Here is a 23,521-nt window from a genome sequence, read left to right on the forward strand (position 1 = left end):
TAGGTGGTTGCTTAAAAGACGCTGCATTTAGCAGAACTATGCCGTTAGTTATGCATAATATACGAATACATTACTCGCTAGCAGCGGTGTATTTGGTCTACAGTGCACTAGTTCACGCATATTATCGTAGATCAATCATGAAATCGGTTACGGCATAGCGATGTCATTTTACGACTCAGCAGCGCACAGGTTTTTCTTCTTCAGCGTCTTTGGCGACGAACCAATATTTATTGTCACAAGTGACTGTAGCGTAATTTCTCTATGAGATCAAGCAGATATTTGCGCGCTACAAGGCCTGGGTGTTTTAATGCTTAACGACATAACATGTAAATTTGATAACTTTTATGTAAAGGTTACCATCTGACCTTAAATTTCCATGCACCACTTTTATCCGTTGCTATATGTACAAAATTGCAGATTGGATGCAAAACGTAGGTGATAAGGGTTTTACTTTACAATTACCACAAAGGAATGCAATGCCCTCAGCTGCCTATTGCGTTCGCCAGGCAATGGATCACTGCCAATTCGCTCCAGCATGACTATTTTTTTCATTCCACTTAAACAGCTTGAAGAAGCAAGTCGCAAAACCTTCGCTACCAATGCTTCGGAAGACGAAGTTGAAGAAAACGCATCCTTTGGAACAGAGTTGCATACAAATTTGAAAACGCAAAGCGAAGCAAAATATCTTGTTTCCTGAAGTCACGAAGGAAACGAATGTATGGCATGTCGAGTATTTCGACGTAATAAAGTTTCTATCGACATAACACCATACATCTTCAATTTTACAAAAGATAAGGCAAAGGTTTGCCATTCATACGATGTGTACATCGTATGAATGGCAAAACTTCCTAACCTTTGTACAAGTGCTGGTGCCTTAAAAACATGCATTGAATGAAGTATATCTCAAGCAAAACTAAAACTCGATTTGTCCCCACGTAACTCACCCGTCGGCCTCCGGACGTTACGTTGGCCGAAACCCGATGTGCATACTCCAACAACACGGCGTGACGGGCATAACAAGCGCGATCCGATGCAACACCGCGTCGCTGACGCGCAAATAGCTCCTCGCTTATTTCTCGTCTACCGCGCTGGCCTCGCATCCCAGCATTGCTCACGTGCAGAGAAGCATACCGGCCTGTGGTGTGAAAAACGACCCTGAGCATTTGAGATTATTGCAGAATACCACTAGAAAGCATTCGAGCGTATCTCTGCATCTATGATAGCTAACGGATTCACTACACAGAGGAAAAGAAAAAACTGTTCCTGTGATTCAATCAGTAAGCAGTGCGACCTAGATGCAGCCGTGAGCACTTCGCTGCAGTACGTATACATATGTAATGTGCCGTGAGCGTTTTAATGCACTGCTCGAGTAGGTGTAACTCTGTAACAAAAATTTTGTTTCCCTTATCCGCATTCTTTTCAGTTGAAGAATTCTAGAAACGGGGGGTGGTGGTGCTAAACATTTATTAGTTATTTATTTAAGGAGGTGTCTAGACCAGTGTCCTATAAGCCCTGGGTCTCACAAATCTAGGTTGAGCTCCTATTCTGGAGGATCAGTGCGTCTAACGCCGCTCGCTCCCTGTGGACTAACGCCCGCTGGAACTGTAAGTCATGCCAGCTGAGCAGTGCCGCCTCCCAGCCCTTCATAGGGGATGGGTGTTGAAGGATTGGGAATGGAGGACATTAGAAGGACAGCTCAGACCACTTGGTAAACATCAGAGAAGGTCGCCTCACACAGGCTACAGCCTCCATTCTGTGTTGAAGTGTTTCAACACTTTCGAGCACATTTTACTGGTAAATATTCCGAGAAGCAGCCTTTTGTCCACTTTCTGGAAACAATTACAGGGTCCGGCGAAGGGAAACACGTCATTACCGGCGCGTATAGGCTTTTCAGGATTATTAGCTGAGGTTAATGCCTCCACTCCCCTCGCATACCCAGTAAAATCGCTCTCGGTTTAGCGACCCTAAAACTGCTACCTCAACAGGGCTCTCGTCCGTCAGGGACTACTGGCCAATGAGTTAGCTGACCAGTCGACGCAATTTTAAAACTGCCGCCGACCGGGAAAGTGTTCCTCATGGTTGCGTAATCTCTAGCTCTTCTTCAATGACATAGACCCTTAACGAAACACTTTCAACAAAGCACGCGCACACAGTAATTATCGGGCGTCCGTATCGGACGCCCAAACAGTTGCTGAGCTGGACATCCTGACGGCCATCGGCAAATGCTTTACTTCTTTGAACAGTCGCAGGAACCACATCTCATCGTTGACTTGATCACGACAAGCTTACGCGCCTCGGTAGGCGACTTCGCCAGTTCCCCCAAGAGACCAGTTCTCTCGTCGAAAATGTCCTCCAAAACCTAACAGCGGTCGGCCTCGAGGGCAGCCTGTGTGCATGCGCGGTGCGGTATTGTACACGCTAGGTGCACCAGACTAAAAGGTGGCAGTTTTTTTTAAGCCCGTCGTAGCCTATTTAACGTGGTCGACGTCGCCGGATCTGACAGGCATGCCGAAAACGATAGATTATATCGAACGCTTAAGTCAAGGCTGACCAAAATGCGCCTTCAGGAGCTTCAATTGCGACATTTTTACCTAGAAAAATCCTTCGAAGATAAGTCTGCGAAAGCACAAACACTGTAGACATCTGTCAGGAATACTGGTAACTGCAACTGCTAACGAGAACGTTCCCAATCAGTTGCAAAAAATGTAATCCAGATTTACAACAACGGTAATGCTTTCATCATTTCTTTATGCTACAAGAAAAACTTTGCAGAATTGCGAACGCAAAGAAATAAACTCATTGACAGCTATAGCAAGACAAGCTCTGCAGTTTTTGCAAAAAACGTGTGGCTTTTTATCGACAGTAACACATCTGTGGTCAAGTGAAAAACTTTCAAAGTGTAACATCCCGCCTGGCATAAAATTCCACAAATTGGTTTGGTTTGGTTTGGTTTGTGGGGTTTAACGTCCCAAAGCAACTCAGGCTATGAGAGACGCCGTAGTGCTGAACTGACTTGCGTAGTCTTGGCAGTCGCGAAGCGCAGTCATGTGCGTAGCACATTTGCCGCATTTAAACTGGCTTATGTATGCGGTAAAAACGCACTACTGTTTGGCTCTTCAGCATCTATATTCTTTGCGCTTTTCCGAAATTAGGGTTGATGCTGTTCTGCGAAAGTAATATAGTAAGGCATGCTTATCGGTGACGCCACCGAGACATTATTGCGAAAGCAGTACTAGGACAGCCAAAGCGCGACTTCGGGTGGCCGAAGCTACGCTGTGAAAAAGTAGCTATGGTCTCCTCATAAGAAAATCAGCCTGCCATGATATTTGAATTCACGTTAACCCTATGCCAGGGGCAGGAGCTGCCAACTCGGGTCGCTCCTTTCATATGGGAGGGGGATATCACAATCGGCCTTTTGCGTTTTCCTGTGCTGCCACCTCGTGCACAACGCCGCAACCAAACTGGCGGGGTACTGCGCCGCACGGACACGCTCCTCCGCAAGCTGAGCCCCGCTGCGGAGCACGTTTTCTTGGCGCACATAATTTTGGTTCTGTCGACGATGGCGTGACCTGGGCAGCACCTGATACCTGGCGGGTATCTAGGGCTAAGTGATGGCTGGGTATCATGCCCGAGGAATGCAGCGAAGCCTACTGACGAACAAATTCAGCGGTACCTGCAGCCGTCAGGCTTGCGATGCGATCGCCAGTTGAGTAAGGGCCACCGCTTCAATGATGAAGGCTACATACGAAACGTGATGTTTCGATAGATTCGTATAAATGGGATGTAAGGCAAGAAAAAAAACAAAGACCAATGCAACCAGAACCAGAAGTTAGTTTCATGCTACTATTCCGGCCTTTTTTACACTGAAATTTGAAGTAACCAGAACATCTGCATTAGAGAAGTGTGCTTAGCTCATATTTTTTTTTCGGGCTTCAGCTGGGCCCACCAACATTGAGGGCTGGGCAACTAGTTAAGAATTTCTTTGGGCTCCGCCCAGGCCAATAATTACGGCCCATGCAGTGTTCTAATTAGCAGTGTAAATGAAAGAAACTGTGCAGTCTGTAATAGTTGTTGTGTACTTCTATCCCACTTTATATGTACTTCATCCCACTTTTGCAAGGTTTCTACGTTACTGCAGAATCCACAAGTAAATAAAAATACCAAGTTGAAGTGACTGAACCATGCCATGCTTCTGTACATTATGCTAATGTCTTAAACAATGACTTGATAACCTTGAGATGCACTGCTATGACTGATTCTTGATTGCTGAAGCAGCGGCAACATATTGCCTCGAAACCTTCAAAGCTGTATTTGTTGCTTTTTAACAGCCTCCGGCATGCGGCCTTATCGCTGTGATTCTGGCAAGCGTATCAATTCTGTATCCCGCGTTTGTTCATGCTCGCTGTCGCGATACGACGCGTTATCATTTTCTTTGTCGCGAAAGATGCGCCGAGATCTGTCTCGAAGATTCCGATCACTTGCGTATGTTTCTACAATGTTCCACGTTGTGCTAGCAGCAGTTTGCGACGTTATCTAGATTGTTCTGAGCAGCCTTTAAATTTAGCGTTGACGAGTGTGACGGGCATTCTTTGTTCGACGATCGACCAGCACGTTCGTTGCTATCGCCGCAGCCGAGTTGCTTAGTTCTTTTGCGGGCGCATGTCAGCTCAATAAAGAGTTTCTTCAGTGCAATCACCGACTCTTCATTTGTGTCATCGACCCTGGTCACCACCACATGACATCTGGTGGTGACATCTGACAATATGTGAAAAAAGAAAGTTTAGCAACTATGCTGCAACCACATATCAAACAGTTTCTGAAACAGCCTTCTCGCTCTTCTGGGTCAGCATGTGACACTAAAAGTCCATCAAATAATGCAGCAACATCTGTAACCCATCAAGTTTCAATGCATTACAAGCAAATGGTAATGAAACTGAATGTGGATAGTCCAATGCTACATGGAATTTTGATGAACACTCTCAAAGGCAACAAACTTGATGGTGCTAGGGGACAGCCATCAAAATTTCTAGGGTTTGACTTTGAGAACGGTCTTGCAGCCATTCAAGTTCGTAAAAAAAACAGAAACAATATTCGACACCTAGAAATAAGCTTCAAATAATGGCAGGTTGATGACAGAAACGCTTCTTCCATACTTTTGTTTTAAGTGAAATGTTTACTAGATTCTATAGCTTTTAGACGTGTGCACGTTTGTCCCCACAAGCATTGTTCTGGCAGGTGGTAGCTGGTCGCTGACTCCTCTGGTTGCTTTTGTTTCGCTCTCCGGTTTGTCGCACGTTGAAAACGGCTTACAGCATTCGCCCGCTTCGTCTCGTTGCTCGAAAAGTTGAATATCTTCGGGATGAAATCAGGGTGCCGCGGTGATATGGAGGGCTTTCATGCTCATTAAAAAAAGGTTTCATTACAGCTTGCGCAAATATTTAACCTCAGTACCTAGTTCGTACCTGCTACAAAGTGGTTACCGCACAGTCTTGATGCGCTCGACGGCTCCCAAGGGCGCCCTTGATCGCCCTGCCGACGAACAAACAGTTTTTATTCAAGCTTCGCGGTGAAGACGGTCTTGTGAAGCGCTTGGAAAGCGAAGAAAGGCGAGGCCGCTTCCCTTTAAACATTGTGTATCGCAATGAAACGCTACACAAGTAGTCAGAATCTTAAGGAGCGTCGCACTATCCAACAGCGACCACCGAAACAACCGCAGAAATGCAGGCGCCGCGGGCAGCCGCCGGATTGTTTACACCACCGCCGGAGCCGATCGCGGCGGCCACGAACCCACCAGTCCGCTTCGAGACTACGCCGCTAGGGGTTGGGCGCATGCGCAGTCGCGTCCCGCAAAGGGCCGAAAAGCCAGAACCGTTTGCGTTCTCACTATCCCTACGATACGCAGGTACAGCCTTTGTCAAAAGTGTAGAGCCCGGGTGATCTGCTTCTGAGCCCTGTAGTACCGCTGATTTAACATTAGTGGAGTTCCCTCCTACTGGAGAATAATAATAATAAGGGGGGGGGGTCATAGGAAGGGAAAGGCGCAGTATCTGTCACACTTGCAGCTGTGGACACCTGAACCGCGCCGTAAGGGAAGGGAGGAAGGTGGGAGTGAAAGTAGATAGAGAGAAAGAGGAGCCGCAGTGGAGAGCTGCGGAGTAATTTCGACCTCCTGGGGATCTTTAACGTGCGCTGACATCGCACAGCACACGGACGCCTCTTCGTTTCGCTTCCATCGAAACGCAGCCGCCGAGGTCGGGATCGAACCCGGGAACTCCGGACAGTAGTGGGGCGTCTTACCACTCTGCACCACCCCGGTTGAGTATTGAATGCATGCGTGTGCTTATACTTGCCCCTACTGGAGAAGGCAGAACAAAAAAATTCGCTGTGGCTTAGCTTGGTTAAGCCTGGTTATTGCGAAGCAATACGTGGTACTACTATAGTACTGCTTGTGGTGATGCTTGGCTGTGCTATATTCACCATGGTGATGCTCCGGTTATGTTTGCTGTTATGGCTATGGTGACGCTAGACTGTACTGTGTTTAGCTATGGTTTTACATAGTCTGGAAGAAAGGCGCAGTATCTGACACTTTCTCCGACAAGTGTGCGTTTGGATTGTACGCCATCTCTCCTGTCGCGTGGCGTTCCTTGGCGCGCGTTGGGATTGGCAGGAACGCTAGACAAGGTGAGACTTCTCAGGCTTTCGCCTTTCACTACTTTAGTCGCCGAACTGGTAGTGCTGCTAGTATATGCACGGCCCTAAACTATCGGGAAAATTCGTACCTTCCTCTCCTGCTTCTGTCGTCGATTCTGCTACCGAAGACATTGACCGCCTTTTCCGCCTAGCTGCTTCTTGCGCTCGTCGTTTGGAAAGCCGTTCTTCTCGCTCTTCTTCTGTCTCTGTGGCTCGCTTTTGCTTCCTCTTTGCAGCCTGCCTAAGCGCTTTGACTGTAGGCGGAATCTCATGGCTTGACGAGAGGAGCGGAGTCAGGCCGTAACTGCCACCGCGCAAGGCGACGGTGAGCCCCTCGCTCTTACACAGATAGTATGACGTCACGCAGCGCGCAGTGCCACTGGTGCGAGGAGCAGAAGTCAGGCGGTAACTGCCTCCGCGCAAGGCGTCGGCGAAAGTTGAGCACCGCTTTACACAGATGTTATGACGGATGGATGGGATGGACGGAATATAGGAGCGTCCCCTTTGAAACGGGGCGGTAGCAGTAGCTATCATGCTCATTTTTCTCCCTATATCTTAATTATTGATTTAGAATGGTTAACTAAACCACCATTCTATTTATTAAATTTTGTTCCTACATTACTAACAATATGTCACTTCTCTGCTTTTAAGCCACCAATCTTCCAGTCGTTTTTTGCTAGTTTCCACTGCCGGTTTATTCACCCGGCCACTGTTATCTGTAAAACCCAGAGCTTCAGAAACATTGATTGCGCCTGCACCACCTTCCGGATGGATACCATTACATTCGAGTATAATATGGTCAATTGTTTCACTGGAGTTTCCACATACAGCACATGCGTCATCTCCATTGTTAAATTTCTTTTTGTAGCTGCGTGTTCTAAGGCACCCTGATCTAGCTTCAAAAAGTAGGGCACTGCCTCTTGAGTTATCAAAGAAATCTTCCTTCCTGATCTGCATTTTCCACTTTCGGTATAATTCCACACACTGTTTCTTTTCCATCGAATTTATCCAATTTTTACCTTCTGTGTTTTTCACCTGTTGCTTAATGCTCGTTATTTCTCCGTCCTTGTTACTAGCATACTTACTAGTTAGTTTCCTAGTTCTTTTCCTCCATTGTGAGTCAACGCTTTTTAGGTTCAGTTCAGTTCAGGCGTTCAGTCGTGTCCGACTCTTCGTGACCCTATGGACCATGTCACGCCACGCTTTCCGGTCTCTCACTATCTTCTTAACATCACATAGCTTCATCTGCAATGCCTCGAGAATGCCATCTAACCATCGCGTTCGCTGCCTACCCCTTCTCCGGCGACCCTCAACCTTTCCCAACATCAAATCTTTCTCCAGCGACTCCTCTCTTCTCATCAGATGACCAAAGTATCTGAGCTTTAACTTTAGAATTTGACCCTCCAATGAGCAGTCAGGGTTTATGGTCGACAATATCGACTGATTTGATCTTCTGGCAGTCCAAGGAACTCTTAAGAGTCTTCGCCAGCACCACAATTCAAACGCGTCAATTCTTCGGCGGTCAGCCTTTTTCACAGTCCAACTCTCGCATCCATACATCACAACTGGAAAGACCATAGCACGGGTTATACGGATCTTGGTTGGCAGACTAATGTCTCTGCTCTTTACTAGGCGGTGAAGGCTAACCATTGCTATCTTTCCCAGAAGCAGGCGTCTCCTAATTTCATGGCTGCAGTCTCCTTCCGACGTAACCTTGGAGCCAAAGAAAAGAAAATCTGTCACAGCTTCCACTTCTTGTCCCTTGATGCTCCAGGACTTGATAGGGCAAGACGCCATGATCTTTGTCTTTTTAATGTTCAGTTTAAGCCCAAACTTCTCACTCTCTTCTTGTACGCGCATCAGAAGTTTCTTGAGTTCCGCTTCACTTTCTGCCATTAAAGTGGTATCATCCGCATATCTAAGGTTGTTGATACATTTTCCAGCAATCTTCACTCCAGCTGAAGACTCGTCCAGACCGGCTTTCCTCATGATGCACTCTGCATATAGGTTAAATAGGCAGGGCGACAGTATGCAGCTTTGCCTCACTCCTTTCTCAATCGGAAACCAATCAGTAAGACCATGCCCAGTTCTGACTGTGGCCTCTTGCCCTTCATACAGGTTCCTGAGGAGACAGATGAGGTGAATTGGAACTCCCATCTCTTGGAGAGCTTGCCACAATCTGCTGTGATCTACGCAGTCAAACGCTTTCGCATAATCAATAAAGCACAAGTAGATGGGTTTCTGGAACTCTCTTGCTTTTTCCATGATCCAGCGAAGGTTGGCAACTTGGTCTCTAGTTCCTCTGCCCTTGCGAAACCCAGCTTGCACGTCCGGAAGCTCCCGATCCACATATTGCTGCAGCCTACCTTGGAGGATTTTCAACATCACCTTGCTAGCATGCGAAATAAGCGCGATCGTGCGGTAGTTGGAACAATCTTTGGCACTGCCTTTCTTTGGAATGGGGATGTAAACTGACCTCCTCCAATCCTCTGGCCACTGCATGGTTGTCCAAATCTTTTGACATAATGTATACAGTGTGTTAACAGCGTCGTGGTTGAGGTTTTGAAGCAACTCAGCTGGAATACCATCAATTCCGCTAGCTTTGTTCTTAGCAAGGCTGGCTAAGGCCTATTCAACTTCACTCTTCAGGATGCCCGGCTCGAGATCAGTAATCACAACCGTCCTATGTTGGGTTTGCACATCCGGGTCCTTCTTGTACAGTTCTTCTGTGTATTCCTGCCACCTCTTCTTTATCTCTGAGGCTTCAGTGAGGTCCTTGCCTCGTTTGTCCTTTATCACGCCCAGCTTAGCACAGAAGCTTCCTTTGATATCTTTGATTGTCTTATACATAGCTCTTGTGTTCCTTAATTGGCTGTTCTCAACTGCTTGACACTGTATGTTCAGGAAGGCATTCTTATCTCTCCTTGCCATTTCCTGAAAATCCGCATTGAGAACCTTGTATCTTTCTCTTTCCCCCATACCTTTTGCAATCCTCCTTTCCTCAGTTATTTGCAAAGCCTCTTCAGATAACCAGTTTGCTTTTTTGCATTTCTTTTGCTTTGGAACTACCTTAGTAGCAACTTCTTGTATTATATCACGAACATCAGTCCACATCTCTTCGGGCTCTTTGTCTTCTAGATCTAATTCTTGAAATCGATTCCTCACTTCCACAGCATATTCTAATGGAATCTGATCCAGATCATACCTGAAAGGCCTTCTAGTTTTCTGCGTTTTCCTCAATCGAAGCTTAATTTTGGCAACAAGAAGCTGATGATCGGTGCCACAATCGGCCCCAGGCCTTGTTTTTACTGCTTGTATAGCGCTTCTCCATCTCTGCCGGCAAATAATATAATCGATCTGATTCCTGTACAGACCGTCCGGTGAAATCCATGTGTACAGGCGCTTCTTGTGTTGTTGAAAATGAGTATTCGCTATGGCCAGGTTGTTTTCTTGGCAGAACTCTACTAGCCTCTGCCCAGCTTCATTTGGCTCACCAAGACCGAACTTGCCTGTAATTCCGGATATTTCTTCACTCCCGACCTTAGCATTCCAGTCTCCTATGAGCAAAACGACGTCTGATGATGGGGTGCGGTCTAAAAAGCATTGTAGGTCAGCATAAAATCTCTCAACGTCAGCTTCTTCAGCAGCAGTGGTCGGTGCATAGACTTGGATAACTGTTATGTTGAAAGGGTGACCTTGGATCCGAAGTGAAATCATTCGGTCGTTTTTGGGGTGTTACCCTAGCACTGCTTTGCCCATTCTTCTGTTTACTATGAGAGCGACCCCATTCCTTCTCTTGGATTCGTGCCCACAATAAAAGACATAATGGTCGCCGGAGTTAAATTCTCCCATTCCGATCCACTTGAGCTCGCTGATACCCAAGATATCAATGTTCAATCTGTCCATTTCTCGCTTGACGATATCCAGTTTACCTTGCGTCATAGATCTTACATTCCATGTTGCTATGTGATATATCTCCTTGCAACATCGGACTTTCCGGTCGCTTCCCGACACATCCACAACTGAGCGTCCTTTTGGCTTTAGCCCAGCCGCTTCATTCGTCCTGGAGCTACTAGGAATCGCCCTTTGTTCATCCCCAGTAACATGTATGACGCCTTCCAACCTGGAGGGCTCATCTTCCGGCGCCATATCGATAATGGTATTGTGACTGGCCATAGGGTTTTCTTGGCAGGAAATACTGGAGTGGGTTGCCATTACCTTCTCCAGTGAATCACATTTTGTCAGAACTCTCTGCCGTGACCTGTCTATCTTGGGTGGCCCTGCACAGCAGAGCTCACGACTTCATCGAGTTTCGCAAGCCCCTCCGCCACGACAAGGCAGTGATCCATGAAGGGGCTTTTTAGGTACAGGTATTTAAATACTTTAGCTGCCCATCTGTTACTGTCCAATTTCCTCAGGCGTTCCTCATATAATATTTTACTCTGAGCTTCCCGCACTTCGAAAGATGCCCAGCCCATATCTCCCTGTACCGCCTCATTTGTAGTTTTGCCGCGGGCACCTAGTGCTAATCGTCCAACGGATCTCTGATTTGTTTCTAATGTCGACTCTACCTATGATTTTAGGCACAAATCCGCATTTCCGAAAGTCCGGGCACCATAATTCCTTCACGCAGCGCGCAGCGCTAGTAGTGAGAGGAATGGAGTCAGGCCGTAACTGCCACCGCGCAAGGCGACGGCGTGAGTTGAGCCCCCACTCTTACACAAATGGTATGACGTCACGCAGCCAGGTCACGCTAAAGGTCAAGCGTGGCTGCCACCGCCGCGCCTTTTGACGGGCTGAGGTGGTAGCTAAAGTAGTATTGTTTCGCAATAAAAATCTTACCATCAAGAGATTTGGAACCCTGGAAATGCATTACAAGCTTCACGAAGTGGCTCAGAAGGAGACCCCCCTGGGCTCTACACTTTTGACAAAGACTATACGTTCATGCGACTTGGTTGAAGCGTGACTTTATATGTGGGCTACTTGCTTACGCTCTTAAAGTATGAATTAAGTGTCCCCAATATTGTTGCCCTTTACATTGATAGGATTTGATATGGGAATAATGTAGCAGGCAAAAGAAGCTTTCGCCTTTGGTTGCGCAATTGTACTAGCGCTAACCAGGGCTAAACTACAAGTATTTTTTTTTATTTTCAGATGCACATCAGCCTAATAAAACACTTGTTTTGAAAGTATTTAACTGCCGTCCTATCTAGATGATGGTTTAGCGTAAGAGAACGTAACGTTGTCATTAGACGCCAAACCGAAGGATTAGCCGCGGTGATGTTTCGCTGTGCTATAGTAGCGGGAATTCCCATTTTTGGCGGGTGATCCAAAGTAGGCATTTACCAGTGCCTAACCAACTACGAACGGGCGAGCCGGTAAAATTTGTGAGATTCGAATTTGAAACAAGCACACGTAATATACTTTATGCACGAACTAAGCTAATTTGTTTAGCAAATCTTTTGGATTCACTGACCAGCTGGTATCGATCGTTTCACTGAGAGAACGACGAAGCGCTTGGGCGACGCTTCTGTGAACAAATTGGCTGTGGCTTAGCTAAGCTTAACCCTGGATATAAGGAGCAAAAAGCGTGGTGAAATCAAACATTCCGCCATATCATTTAGAATTGGTAAACGGGAGGCTTGGGTGGATAGCGATACCCATTGGCAACACTATAAAGAGTAATTATGTTGCACTAGAGATCCCTTACACGTCGCACACAACCTACGATGCAAAACTCAACGTCTCGCGCATACTGTCACTTACCGGAGTCAAGTCTCTCGAATGCCATAATCTCTCACACACATCACAGACATGGCCAAGCGGGGTGTTCACAAAGTCCGACGTAAACACTCTGGACGCACTCGCGCTTGCATTCAGTCCTAACACGTGCTCGTTGTAACGGTGAGTCTTGAAATCTTCTTGCATGTTTTCGTCCTTCTGCTGCTGCTCCTCCTCACTTTGTTGACTACCACTGGCCACAGCGGTGGCCACTGCGCGTCGTTCGACTTCTTGGCGACGTCTTTTCACGAGACATTCCTCCCTTTGTTCCGGCTTTTCAGATGCACGTTTCGCCTTAGCTCGAACTTTCCTCCATTGTTCGGCGGCCCGCTCCTAGGCGACTACTTCTGGATTGGAAGAACTCAATTTCTCCGCTCTTCTGCGTCGTTTAGCAGCAGCCACACTCTCCTTGACTTCCATGTCACACGTGACGGCCAGTTTTCCGTCAAGCGTATTCCATACAAGCGGTTGGTTGGTTGGTTGTACAACTTTTATTTCCATCGGAAACGGGGAGTCGTGCGCCCGCAGATTAGAGGCTGGCAGGTAGCCCTTGGCTTCTTGCGGCCTCTTCCGCCAGATGGACGGTGCGGTGCTGGATCGCAGGGTCCGCGCTTCGCAGCAGGGTATCCCAGGCTTCTCTACTTGTAATATTTTGCCCTATCCCTGGAGATTGTGGGCACTCCCAAATTATGTGGTCGAGGGTCCCTCTCGCCCCACAGTGTTTGCAGAGATCATTGTCCCTAAAGTCTGGTAGCGCGTGAAACGCCCAGACCGGGTTCATGAACGTATTAGTTTGTAGCCGCCTCCACGCGACAGCTTCTCTATTATTTAGTCTAACATCTGGCGGGGGTACCAGTCTACGTCCCAATTTATAATGGTCGATGATTTCCTCATAATTTTGCAGACGCTCGTCGTATGCCCAGTGTTCGGGGGGCTCGACGGCTACCCGGAAGTAGAGAGCTCGGGCTAGCTCGTGAGCCGCCTCGTTACCAGGGACGGCAGCGTGAGCGGGTGTCCAAATTAACTGAATTTTCCTATTTATTGTTCTTTGGGTGAGGATTTTGGCCGCCTCCGGCGATATCCTCCCCTTCCCAAAATTTTGAATGGCAGTTTTGCTGTCGCTAATTATGAACTTGGCTTCTGTTCCTACGCAAGCTAGCGCTATCGCAACTTCCTCCGCAGTCTCTATGTTGCGGCCTCTGATGGCTGCCGCGGATACCGGTGCCCCTCGGCCATCGACTACCGAAGCTACCGCCGCACCTGTTCTGCCACTTGCCGCATCAACATAGACTACTTCCTTTGTTCCCATGTTCTTGAACCGTCGCTCTAGAGCTTCAGCTCGTTTGGCCCTTCTTTCGACATTAAATTCTGGATGCATATTACTAGGGAAGGGAGGGACTACCAAGGCATTCCTGATTTCACTATTAATTGTGACTTTTTTTTGAACTCCCCTGTCTGGGTTGAGGCCTACTTTTGCAAGGATTACCCTGCCCGTCTCGGTCATGCTTAGTCTCTCTAATTGGGAGACTCGCACTGCCTCCGCCAATTCTGCCCACGTGTTATGCACCCCGAGTTCGAGCAGTCGTTCGCTCGAGGTACCCATGGGCAGTCCTAGCGCCTTCTTAACGCATCTTCGAATCAGGCAGTCTAACTTCTCTTTTTCGCCGGCCTTGATGTCCAGGTAGGGCGTGGCGTAACTGATTCTGCTTATTACGTATGCCTGGATTAGTTTTAGTAATTTTCGCTCCTTGAGGCCTCTTCCTTTAGTGGCGACCCTCCTCAAGAGCCCGAGGGTTTGCATCGCGTAACTTTCTAATTTTTTCAGGACCTCTCCGTTGTGACTGTGGGATTGAATGACCATCCCCAAAATCCTGATCTGATCTACTTTTGGCACCGGTTTGCCCTCCACCTGAATATGAAACTCCCCGCTATTCTTGCAGCGGAGGTACGGCGCACCATTCTCGCGCAATAGCAGTGGCGCGCGGCACATCTGTCGTAAAAACGCGGCGCGGTAAACAGGCGGCGGTGGCGAGGAGGCGGCGCACCTGCGCCTCTCACGAAATCATTTGGATTTCGCGCATGCACAGAACTAACGGCTCCCGCACATGCGAATCTCGGCTCTGACCAGCGTAGTGTAGCTTTTCGCTACAAACGTATGCAGATAAAACGTGGATTCGTGAAGTACAAGTACGTGGCGAAATATGCACTGCATATAATAATGACATTACGAAGCAGTTGAAAATAGTAAACGCGGGCGGATATCTGCAAACGACAGTATTGCAACAAGGCACTCGCTGCAGTGTTGCGCAGAGTGCAACAAGGTTGTTGGAGACGCGTACCCATTTCTTACTAAGATACCACTGACGTTCGTATCGCCCTTCAATTTGGGCGACTGGCCAACGTCACTTCCGTTACCGGTGTTCTTTATGGTGCTTTGGAGCCGATGGCTCATGTGATACGCCAGGTCGTACGGGAAAAACAGCTCCGTAGCCCACTTCTGTGCGCCGGGATGCAAAACCATTACTATGGTTGCTCGCTGCAGGTAGAATCCGGTTCTCATTGACTTACGCAAGACTTTCACCCACTGACACCTGCACTGACTTGAAATACCTGCCCCCGGTACAAATTTGAAATGCCTCGCCCGCTTCCGACCATCACCACAGTGACAGTGACGCTCATCTCCTCGGCGCAGTCCTTCGCCTCCGGGTAAGTATTGGAGCCGAGATCGCTGTAGAGATAGCGTTGGAAACAAGTCTGCCTGTGTGTATGATAGAAGAACGAAAATAAACTTGAAATAATAACTGATGATATACGCACTTTGGCGTTAATCTGCTAACGCCTTAGTGCGGATACAAGTGTCTATAGACACTTCCACGACTGTTTGCTATGACTTCGGCACCAAAGATTCGTTCGCCCAAGGCAATATTCGGCGTGAATTGAATGGTGTCTGTAGTGGATAAATAGTGCAACTTGATGTGTGTTGGGCGAACGTTGTGACTGGTGGTCAAACGTTTGGAACAGAATGCACAGTCTTGCCTCGTTTTACAAATGACATAATTCTTGGTATGGGCTCGGAGTTGGACTGCCGCTTTCAGCACCACTGAACGTTACGTTAATGTCTCAACTCTTATGGAAGCATCGCCTCCTGATTTGGGAGCGTTGTCGGTGTACAAAGTTGCAATAGTCTGTGTCGTTCGAGAAATTCGTACAAATTGGTTCATCTAAAAATTCGTACGAGTATTTTGACGTCGTAGTGGACGCTTAAGCGCTTACCTGTACAAATAAGGCTGCCTCGGTGCCCCATTGAATACTTTCAGTGACCAGGGTCCACAGATGGCTGCGGACAATGAACTATTCAGAAGTGCCAGTCCTGTTGCCTCGCTGCATGACATTCGCTAATTTCGTGGAAGGTGTATAGATTTCCGTGCCGGCACTAAGTAAACAGTTCTGTTTAAGAGAAAGTACAGTCTTTGTCAAAAGTGTAGAGCCCAGGGGGTCAACTTCTGAGCCACTTTGTGTGGCTTGTAATGAATTTTCAGTGTTCTGAATCTCTTAGTGGTAAGGATAATTTTTTCCCTACCCTCTTCAGTAGGAAGAACCTCTACTAATGCAACATCAGCGACATTAAACGGCTCAGAAGCAGACCCTCTGGGGTCTACACTTTTGACAAAGGCTGTACATTCTTATGAAGTCTCAAACTCTTGACCAGTAGTAACACAGTTACCTTTACCTGTCCATAGGATTGCAAATTCCTCCAACCCAACAGAATGCAAGCCATATAAGACGGATGAACGGGCTTGTTAATTCATCGTGATAAAGCAGCGAATCATAATCACGGACAATGAAGCAAATAGGCACAAGCGCTGACTTTGAACAAGGTTTATTGGAAGGCACGTCAATATATACATGCGGTGCGAAAAAAAAAAAAACAAAGTACACCTTGTCACATTGACATTACATATTTTGAAAAAAAAAAAAAAAACAATAAAATTTATAACCAAGCATTGAAGAGCACGAACTTCTTTACTAGTGAGTTATACAGGAGATGTGCTAATAAAATGATTGTAGTTTCTTTTACGATTTCAGTGGCCTCGATTGTCTCGCGCGCATACTTATCTCTGTGTCGGGCTAGAACAGTGCAGCGCGCGAATTCTGGCTAGCTACGTTCAGGATCGAGTAATCGCTTCCAATCACGATAGTAAATCATCATATTCCCCCTAAAAGCTTGGTAGACATTTTCATTTCGTTCATTTTCATTTCATGTTTATTTTCTTGGGGAGTATTACAGAAGTGGTTGAGGTAACATAAGTAAAAAACCATTTTCATGATGACAAGTGCGATGTGGCTTTGTATAGGACGGTGGATGGGCAGGTGATGGCAAGTAATTTAGTGTTTAAGGTAGTTCCAGTAACTTGCTGTTAAGAGGAAGAATAACTTCTAAAAAGTGGTCGTACGAGCACGTTGGCGTGAAAGTTTAAACGGATGACCGATGCGATCCGACGTGCGTGATGGAGGCAGATGCACGGCTCCTGCTTCACATAGGAAAATAACATTTATGGTACAAGCATAGGCTAGAAATGTATCTTGCCTGTTTTCCCAACGTACGCGTAGCAACATTTCAGTAGATCGAGTAGACTATTCCTTCTGTGCAGTCAACAAAGTGATTTTGATGGTTCATGGGGCAACCTTCGTTGCCCTGCCTGTTGTGGGTGACACGCTTACTCAGGTACTGAAGCTTCTGAGGACACAGTGAAGCCCTACAACCAAAATTTATCCCACCTGCTAGAGAAAATAGGCAGCCGTGTTGGCGTTATTGTTCTTTTCTCGGCAAAACTTAAAGACTGCTATAGAAACGTCTGCCGAAATTTTGCCAAATATCTATAGTCGGCCATAAAACAAAACATCTTGCTTACCATATATTTGAAGACAATGTAATTTTTATTCGCGATTCTAAATAAATATGTCTATGGGTTCGTTTTCACGTTCATTTAATAAGTAACAGTGACATTTGCACCTTAAAGTACAGGTTACGCGCGGCAGAGAAATGTCCCTGCGCCACAGCAACACACGCTTGTATTTCAGATGCTCTGTTCAGATCAAGGTGCTTTATTCCTTACACTTTAGTCACATCACACAAAATATGCGATTATTGTCCGCAGCTCATCGTCCTGAAATGCATATTGGCTAAGCATTTCAACTACACTACAGGATTGAGCGATGTATGCTGGCAAAAACGATCGTACCAGATATGATGCGTGCAATAAAAATAAATGCCTACGAAATTGCTAACATTGCATTAGGAAACACAATGGGTATTAATTTCCAGCTGTAGACGTAACAATAGGGAAAAGCAAGGAATCGAAACACGCGAAGTTTTACTCACACTGCATACGCATGAACTGTTGGTCGGATGCCACTTGTCCCATTTTACATTTATAAACCTCAGGAACGTTATTTTTGGATCTCTAGGGAATGAAAGCATCCTACAGCCGTTTCGGATGGGAGTCATGCGTGCACAAGTGCATGTAGGAATCCAAAACTCCGCCATGTACCAACGGGAAAAATAACGCCGTACATGCATCCGACGGAGGCGAAACGTAGAGGGCGCCAATATGGCGCGCGTCATCGCGAAGGAGACACCCACCCGTTCAAGGATATACTCACCCTCCACGCAAAGCAGGAGGGGGGCGTGAGCATTGATGCACCTTGTCGCAAATGCACACAGGTTGTCCTTAAACACGAGAATTTGAAGATAAACCGTGACTAAACGTAAAGTCGTTAAAGCTGAGGAGTTATATAAAAAAACATAAAGAAGCGTAAACAATGCTGATGACTATCACCACCACGCTCTAAAGTGGACGCTCTTAAAATCCATCCGTCCATCCTAGACACTATAGCCATTGCGTTATCTATTGATAGTGCTACAAAATGAAATGCGGAGAACACGGCTGCCCGAAAAAAGCAGAGACTGTTTGGCCTGAAACAATTTCTAGGCTATAATTAATCTCCGTAAGAATACACAATTCCCCGAATCAGCGGCCCTGATATGCGTTTACGGACTAGCGTAAAACACTACCTAACACAGGTTATCACCCACCACGGGACCGAATGAGAGCCAACAAGTTTACTCTAAACGTATGCTACACACAAAAACCGTCTACAGAATAAAATCAATTGACAAGTCCAAATCTTTAAACAAGTAAACCCTAAATAAACACAAACAGAAAACTAAAGAAATAAAAGCAGTTTAAAAAATGGTAAATTTTCGACTTCTGATATGCGGTTAGGGAGGAATATGATTCCCTTGATTTTTTTCCTTCCCCCTTTCTTTTTTTATTTTCTAATACGTCATTTTGTTTTCTTCTGTTTATCGTAACTCATCTACCGGTTTGTTGGTTGCGTTTATATTTTTCTTCTGGGTGAGAGTGCACAGATCTGTATCTTAGCTTTTGGTAATGTTCATTTTTGTCGCTGCGCAGAGCGTCAAAAACAGAGAAACAACTTACACAAGCGTTGCCAAAAAGAATTACATACAATCCCTATGCTCAATTCATACAGGTGTTCACACACATTGCTGGCATTGTTTATTATTCTGTTTCAGATTTAATGCGCGGATAGAAGACACGCTGCAGTGTTTAGCCAGTGTTTAGTCATTCCTATTGATTAGAGGGATTGTTCTTAACAGTTTCTTAAGCTCTCGGTAAATGAATGGAAAACATTGATGTAGCTTACAAAGTCATATTTGGCCAGTCTGAAAAAGGAATTGTCCAAAACTTTGACCATCGGACATGCAGCACCTGTTAGCACCCAGCTTTTGACGTTCGACTCCTGCATAGCCTCAGCAATCTTTGTGGCCGCCGAAGTGTCAAAATGACTCAGGCCCTTCTTGCAAGCTCATGCTTGACCTCATATGAACTCAGATATCCAGAAATGGTTTTCTTCCGCGTTCGTTATTTAGAAATTCAGATACCTATTGTATTGCAAGAGAACTAACAAATGCACCCGGTAAAATGAAACGTCTATCAAAACATGGCTAACGCCCTAAACTCTAGATAAGGAAGGAGGATAAACTAGTTTCTTATTCGTCAGTCTGGCGATGGAAACTTTAGATAGAAACTAGCAGCACATTTTTCTTTATCTCTGACTTACCACAGGCACGAAGTTGTTTCTCTTCGTTGGCAGTGGATAAAATTGGTGGGACCACAATTTACTCTCGTCTTCATATCACCTCACTGGTCAGTGAAAGAGCTGCTCTGTGTTGAAGTTACATTTTAGTTGTAGAAGACGAGGTACTTTGAACGCAGTTACAGCCCATCCTGTTATGATTGTAATGTCCGCCAGTGCAACCTGTAGTTTTTACCAAACAGTTGAGGTTGCTGGACGGAAAATCTTTCAGCCGCCAACGGACGGCGAAATATAGCAAGAGCTCGAGAATAATCGAAAGGTAAACGATTGGTTTCAGAATTATAAGCGTACCTGAATACGTACATTGTTTCAGCGAACTCGGCGCAGGGAACAGATCACGCGCTTAGCACTTCATATGAAGCATTTGTTTGCGAGCAGCATTGAAACATTCACGGTGTGTTTCGTCCGTCCGTCCGTCCGTCCGTCCGTCCGTCCGTCCGTCCGTCCGTCCGTCCGTCCGTCCGTCCGTTCGTCCGTCCGTCCGTCCGTCCGTCCGTCCGTCCGTCCGTCCGTCCGTCCGTCCGTCCGTCCGTCCGTCCGTCCATCCATCCATCCATCCATCCATCCATCCATCCATCCATCCATCCATCCATCCATCCATCCATCCATCCATCCATCCATCCATCCATCCATCCATCCATCCATCCATCTGTGTGTGGATGGCTGTATAACTGCACGAAAATCGATGTATTGAGTAGTGCGGTTGTAGGCTTTTCGTTTCCCGGCGGTCTCATTGGCGCTGTGTCAAAATATCCTATTATATTGTTGCCGTAAAGCATAGCGTTCTGTGAGCAATTTTGTCACCTGGTTGTATGCTCAGTTGCCGCTACAGTTTTTGTAACAACGATGGAAAGCTGGCTTTCTTGTTTTCCTTTCGATGCCGACAGAAGTGGAGATGTGCAATCTTCCGAACAAAAGAGTTTGAACACTGATTTAACTCCGCAAACTCGCGTGTAGGTTAGAAATATTTTGGCACCATGGACATCAATCGGTGCTGTAAGCTCGCAGCGTATCGAAAAAAAGCCTGCCTTTAGAACGCTGGCACAATTGAAGCCTGCAGCTATTGCGAAGGTATTCCAAAGGCTCGCAGAGCGAATGATAACAAAGCACGTCCTCGGCCATTGCAAAAGTGGTACCATATTTCATTCTTTCTGAAATCTCGCCATATATATAATATATATATATATATATATATATATATATATATATATATTTCCCTGTGGTACAACTAAAGGCCTTGTAAATGACTGCGCATATTAAATGGTTACCCATCGGAGGCAACATTGAGAGCTTGTGTTTATTTATTTATATAAGCTCAGCGCCCAAAGGGATTTCAGATAAAAGTGGATGGAAATATATTGCATAACACGGAAGATTCCATCGCCACTGGGAGTAACAGGCATTCAGTTCTTAAACGACCGCCAAGCATTTAGTTCTTATTAGCGTCACCGCATGCGCTTACTTTGTGGGTGCTAGGCATCCCAAATAAAGAGTCTCCTTTCGAAAGAAATCGCCATTTTCCTCGTTTCTGATCAGCCCTTACCACAACGTGACAGTATGTTGATACAGTGTTCTTTCTGTACGCGTTGCTTTGATCTTTTAATTTGCGAATATACATACAGCCGATGACCGCCACGGCTAAGTAGAAAAAGTATTTACAATCCATGGAGAAGATCGCAGTACGATTCAGTAAAGTGTGCACAAGCACGTCGAAATTCTGAACGGCGTTATTGGATGGGGATATGAGAAATCGGCGATACCATGTCCTATAGCATTTTTTCTTTCCATATAGTCAAACCATGATTCCAAAGTGGTAAAACTATGTCCGCTAAAATGCCCAATAACAAACCTAAAAAATTAAGACGTGAAAATTCTATTTGCACTTCAAGTATCGCTAACAAGATCGAATATATTGTGTTTGCTAGAGGTCAGCGGAGCAATCAAGCGGAGCAATGAACCAGTAGGAATTTTTTGCGCTTTCGTAGCCTACAGCCTCAGACGATTAGTTATGAACCATCCAGTAACATCCCAATCCAGCCAATGGTCAGCGTGCTGCAAGGCGAAGCCCCTTACTGTTAAAGCTCTGCTAAGGTAGGTCGACCACACGGGCAAGCTTAGTGAACAAACCTTGCCCAGTACGAATCCTGTGAGTTATCTGCTAACCCGCCCTATGCCTTAGCATTCACTGCATTGAGGGGACTCGTATGTGTTGGTTGGTCAGCACACCACACCTTTCAGCAATTTTTCAGTGTCCCATTATAAGAATGAAATATCTCTTCTAGCAGCCCGATTAGCAAAGGATCATGAAAAGCTATGGATATGCCGGCAGCGCCTTCTTTATGCAAGCGTCACGTTGACAACGATTATTTATGTGCAGCGGATAGATGACATCGGCTTAAATTTCTAGGAAAATAATAAAGATAGGATATAACAGCACAAGCGTGAATGCAGACATTCAGTGTGCAACCCCGTCATATGCCCCTGGGGTGGACGACTGCTTGCGGCCCCTCGATTGGCGCCCCTCACGGCCGCTTTTCTCTACGAACCAAACTTCGGCAAGAATTTAATACCATTAGGAGTACTGACGGTCTCTGATATTAGTATTGTAGTTAGGAGAGACGAAGTAGCGTTTCCAAGCCCGCCAAAATAGCCAGTCTACCATCGTGAGCATTTCTGTTCTTTCCCGAGTATTCATTATTCACGCTTTGTAACTAAGTCCAAACAGAGACCAAATACATAATGGGTAATTTATGTTCCGCCGGTAAACGTATGACTCGATAGGGGTTCACACACACCGACTATAGCTATGTTTTTTTCATACACTTATGCCAAGCATTAGGAAACATTGGGGTTCCATTCTTAGCACTTTGACACTTTTGAAAGCATTTCTCCTTTTTCAATTCTTTTGGGTAAAAATTGATCAAGGTTACATTTCAATTTGCTTCATTAGCATAATAAAGCAGTGGCTTTCCATTGAGAGTAGTTGAAAACCTTCGATCGCATTTTTCACATATCCAGTGATTCCAATGACTAAGTTGATCAATTTACGCTACATTGTCTTAGCTGTTCATGCATTGCGTTTTTATTATGAGGAATGTGACAACCTTTGAACCGCTTTATTAAATGTTTCATTTCTTTAGTTCATCAATAAACAATTATTTACAAAGAGTTCAATAGCTGCTATTCCCCTTTCAAACTATACTCATTCATCGGTCACTAGAATCACAAATCACCATAAAACGTTTTTTTTTTTTTACGCAGCACCAAATCATTTCCTACACACTGTACCGACGCTGCTGACGGCTTTTCAGCCGAAGGACCTATATCAATATTATCTTGATGCAAAACTGAGATCTAAAATCTTAAGGAACTAATTCAAAGGCAAAATAAATTGGCTGTGGTTTGAACAATCGCCACTCCGAGTACAATTAAGGAAGCAACATCTGCGTCGAACGCGGCGGCACCTCTGAATTATCGCGCAGCGGAGGAGTCAGCGGTGGTCCCGGCGTGCCAGCTGTGCACCATGTGATTTCACTCGCTCCTCGCGAATTCGCAGATTGGCTTATCGGGGAATCCTCGAAATGGCTCAGCGACTAGCGTAGTGTTGCTTACGCAACAAAAAGAACCAAGTATAGTTATGAGTACACAAAAATAAAACGTAGTTTTCTTGTGTTTTCATGAAACGATCCGTAGTGTTCGGCGATGCACATCTTCTCCTTATTTATTTTTCTTTTGCGGACAATATTAGGTCGGCGCACTACCTGCCAACTTTGAAGCGGAAAACATTAACCGCGTGGCTTATGAGTTTCGCATCGCAGTTATGTGCGCAAATAAAAGGTTATCATTCATTGCAAACACTTTATTG

At 45.9% G+C, this 23,521-nt stretch overlaps 1 protein-coding gene across 1 annotated transcript in view; it reads left to right on the forward strand.

Annotated features, from left to right (window-relative positions):
- Window positions 1-23,521, forward strand: part of LOC146195435 (putative sodium-dependent multivitamin transporter) — a 115,261-nt gene that overhangs the window by 90,446 nt on the left and 1,294 nt on the right. Inside the window, exon 15 of the mRNA XM_084596796.1 lies at window positions 1,532-1,604. Within this exon, the coding sequence (XP_084452922.1) occupies window positions 1,532-1,604 (73 nt within the window). The remainder of the gene's footprint in view (window positions 1-1,531; window positions 1,605-23,521) is intronic.

Source organism: Amblyomma maculatum, chromosome 3, assembly GCF_055883805.1.
Source record: "Amblyomma maculatum isolate TAMU_Amacu chromosome 3, ASM5588380v1, whole genome shotgun sequence".
Lineage (NCBI taxonomy): Eukaryota > Metazoa > Arthropoda > Arachnida > Ixodida > Ixodidae > Amblyomma > Amblyomma maculatum.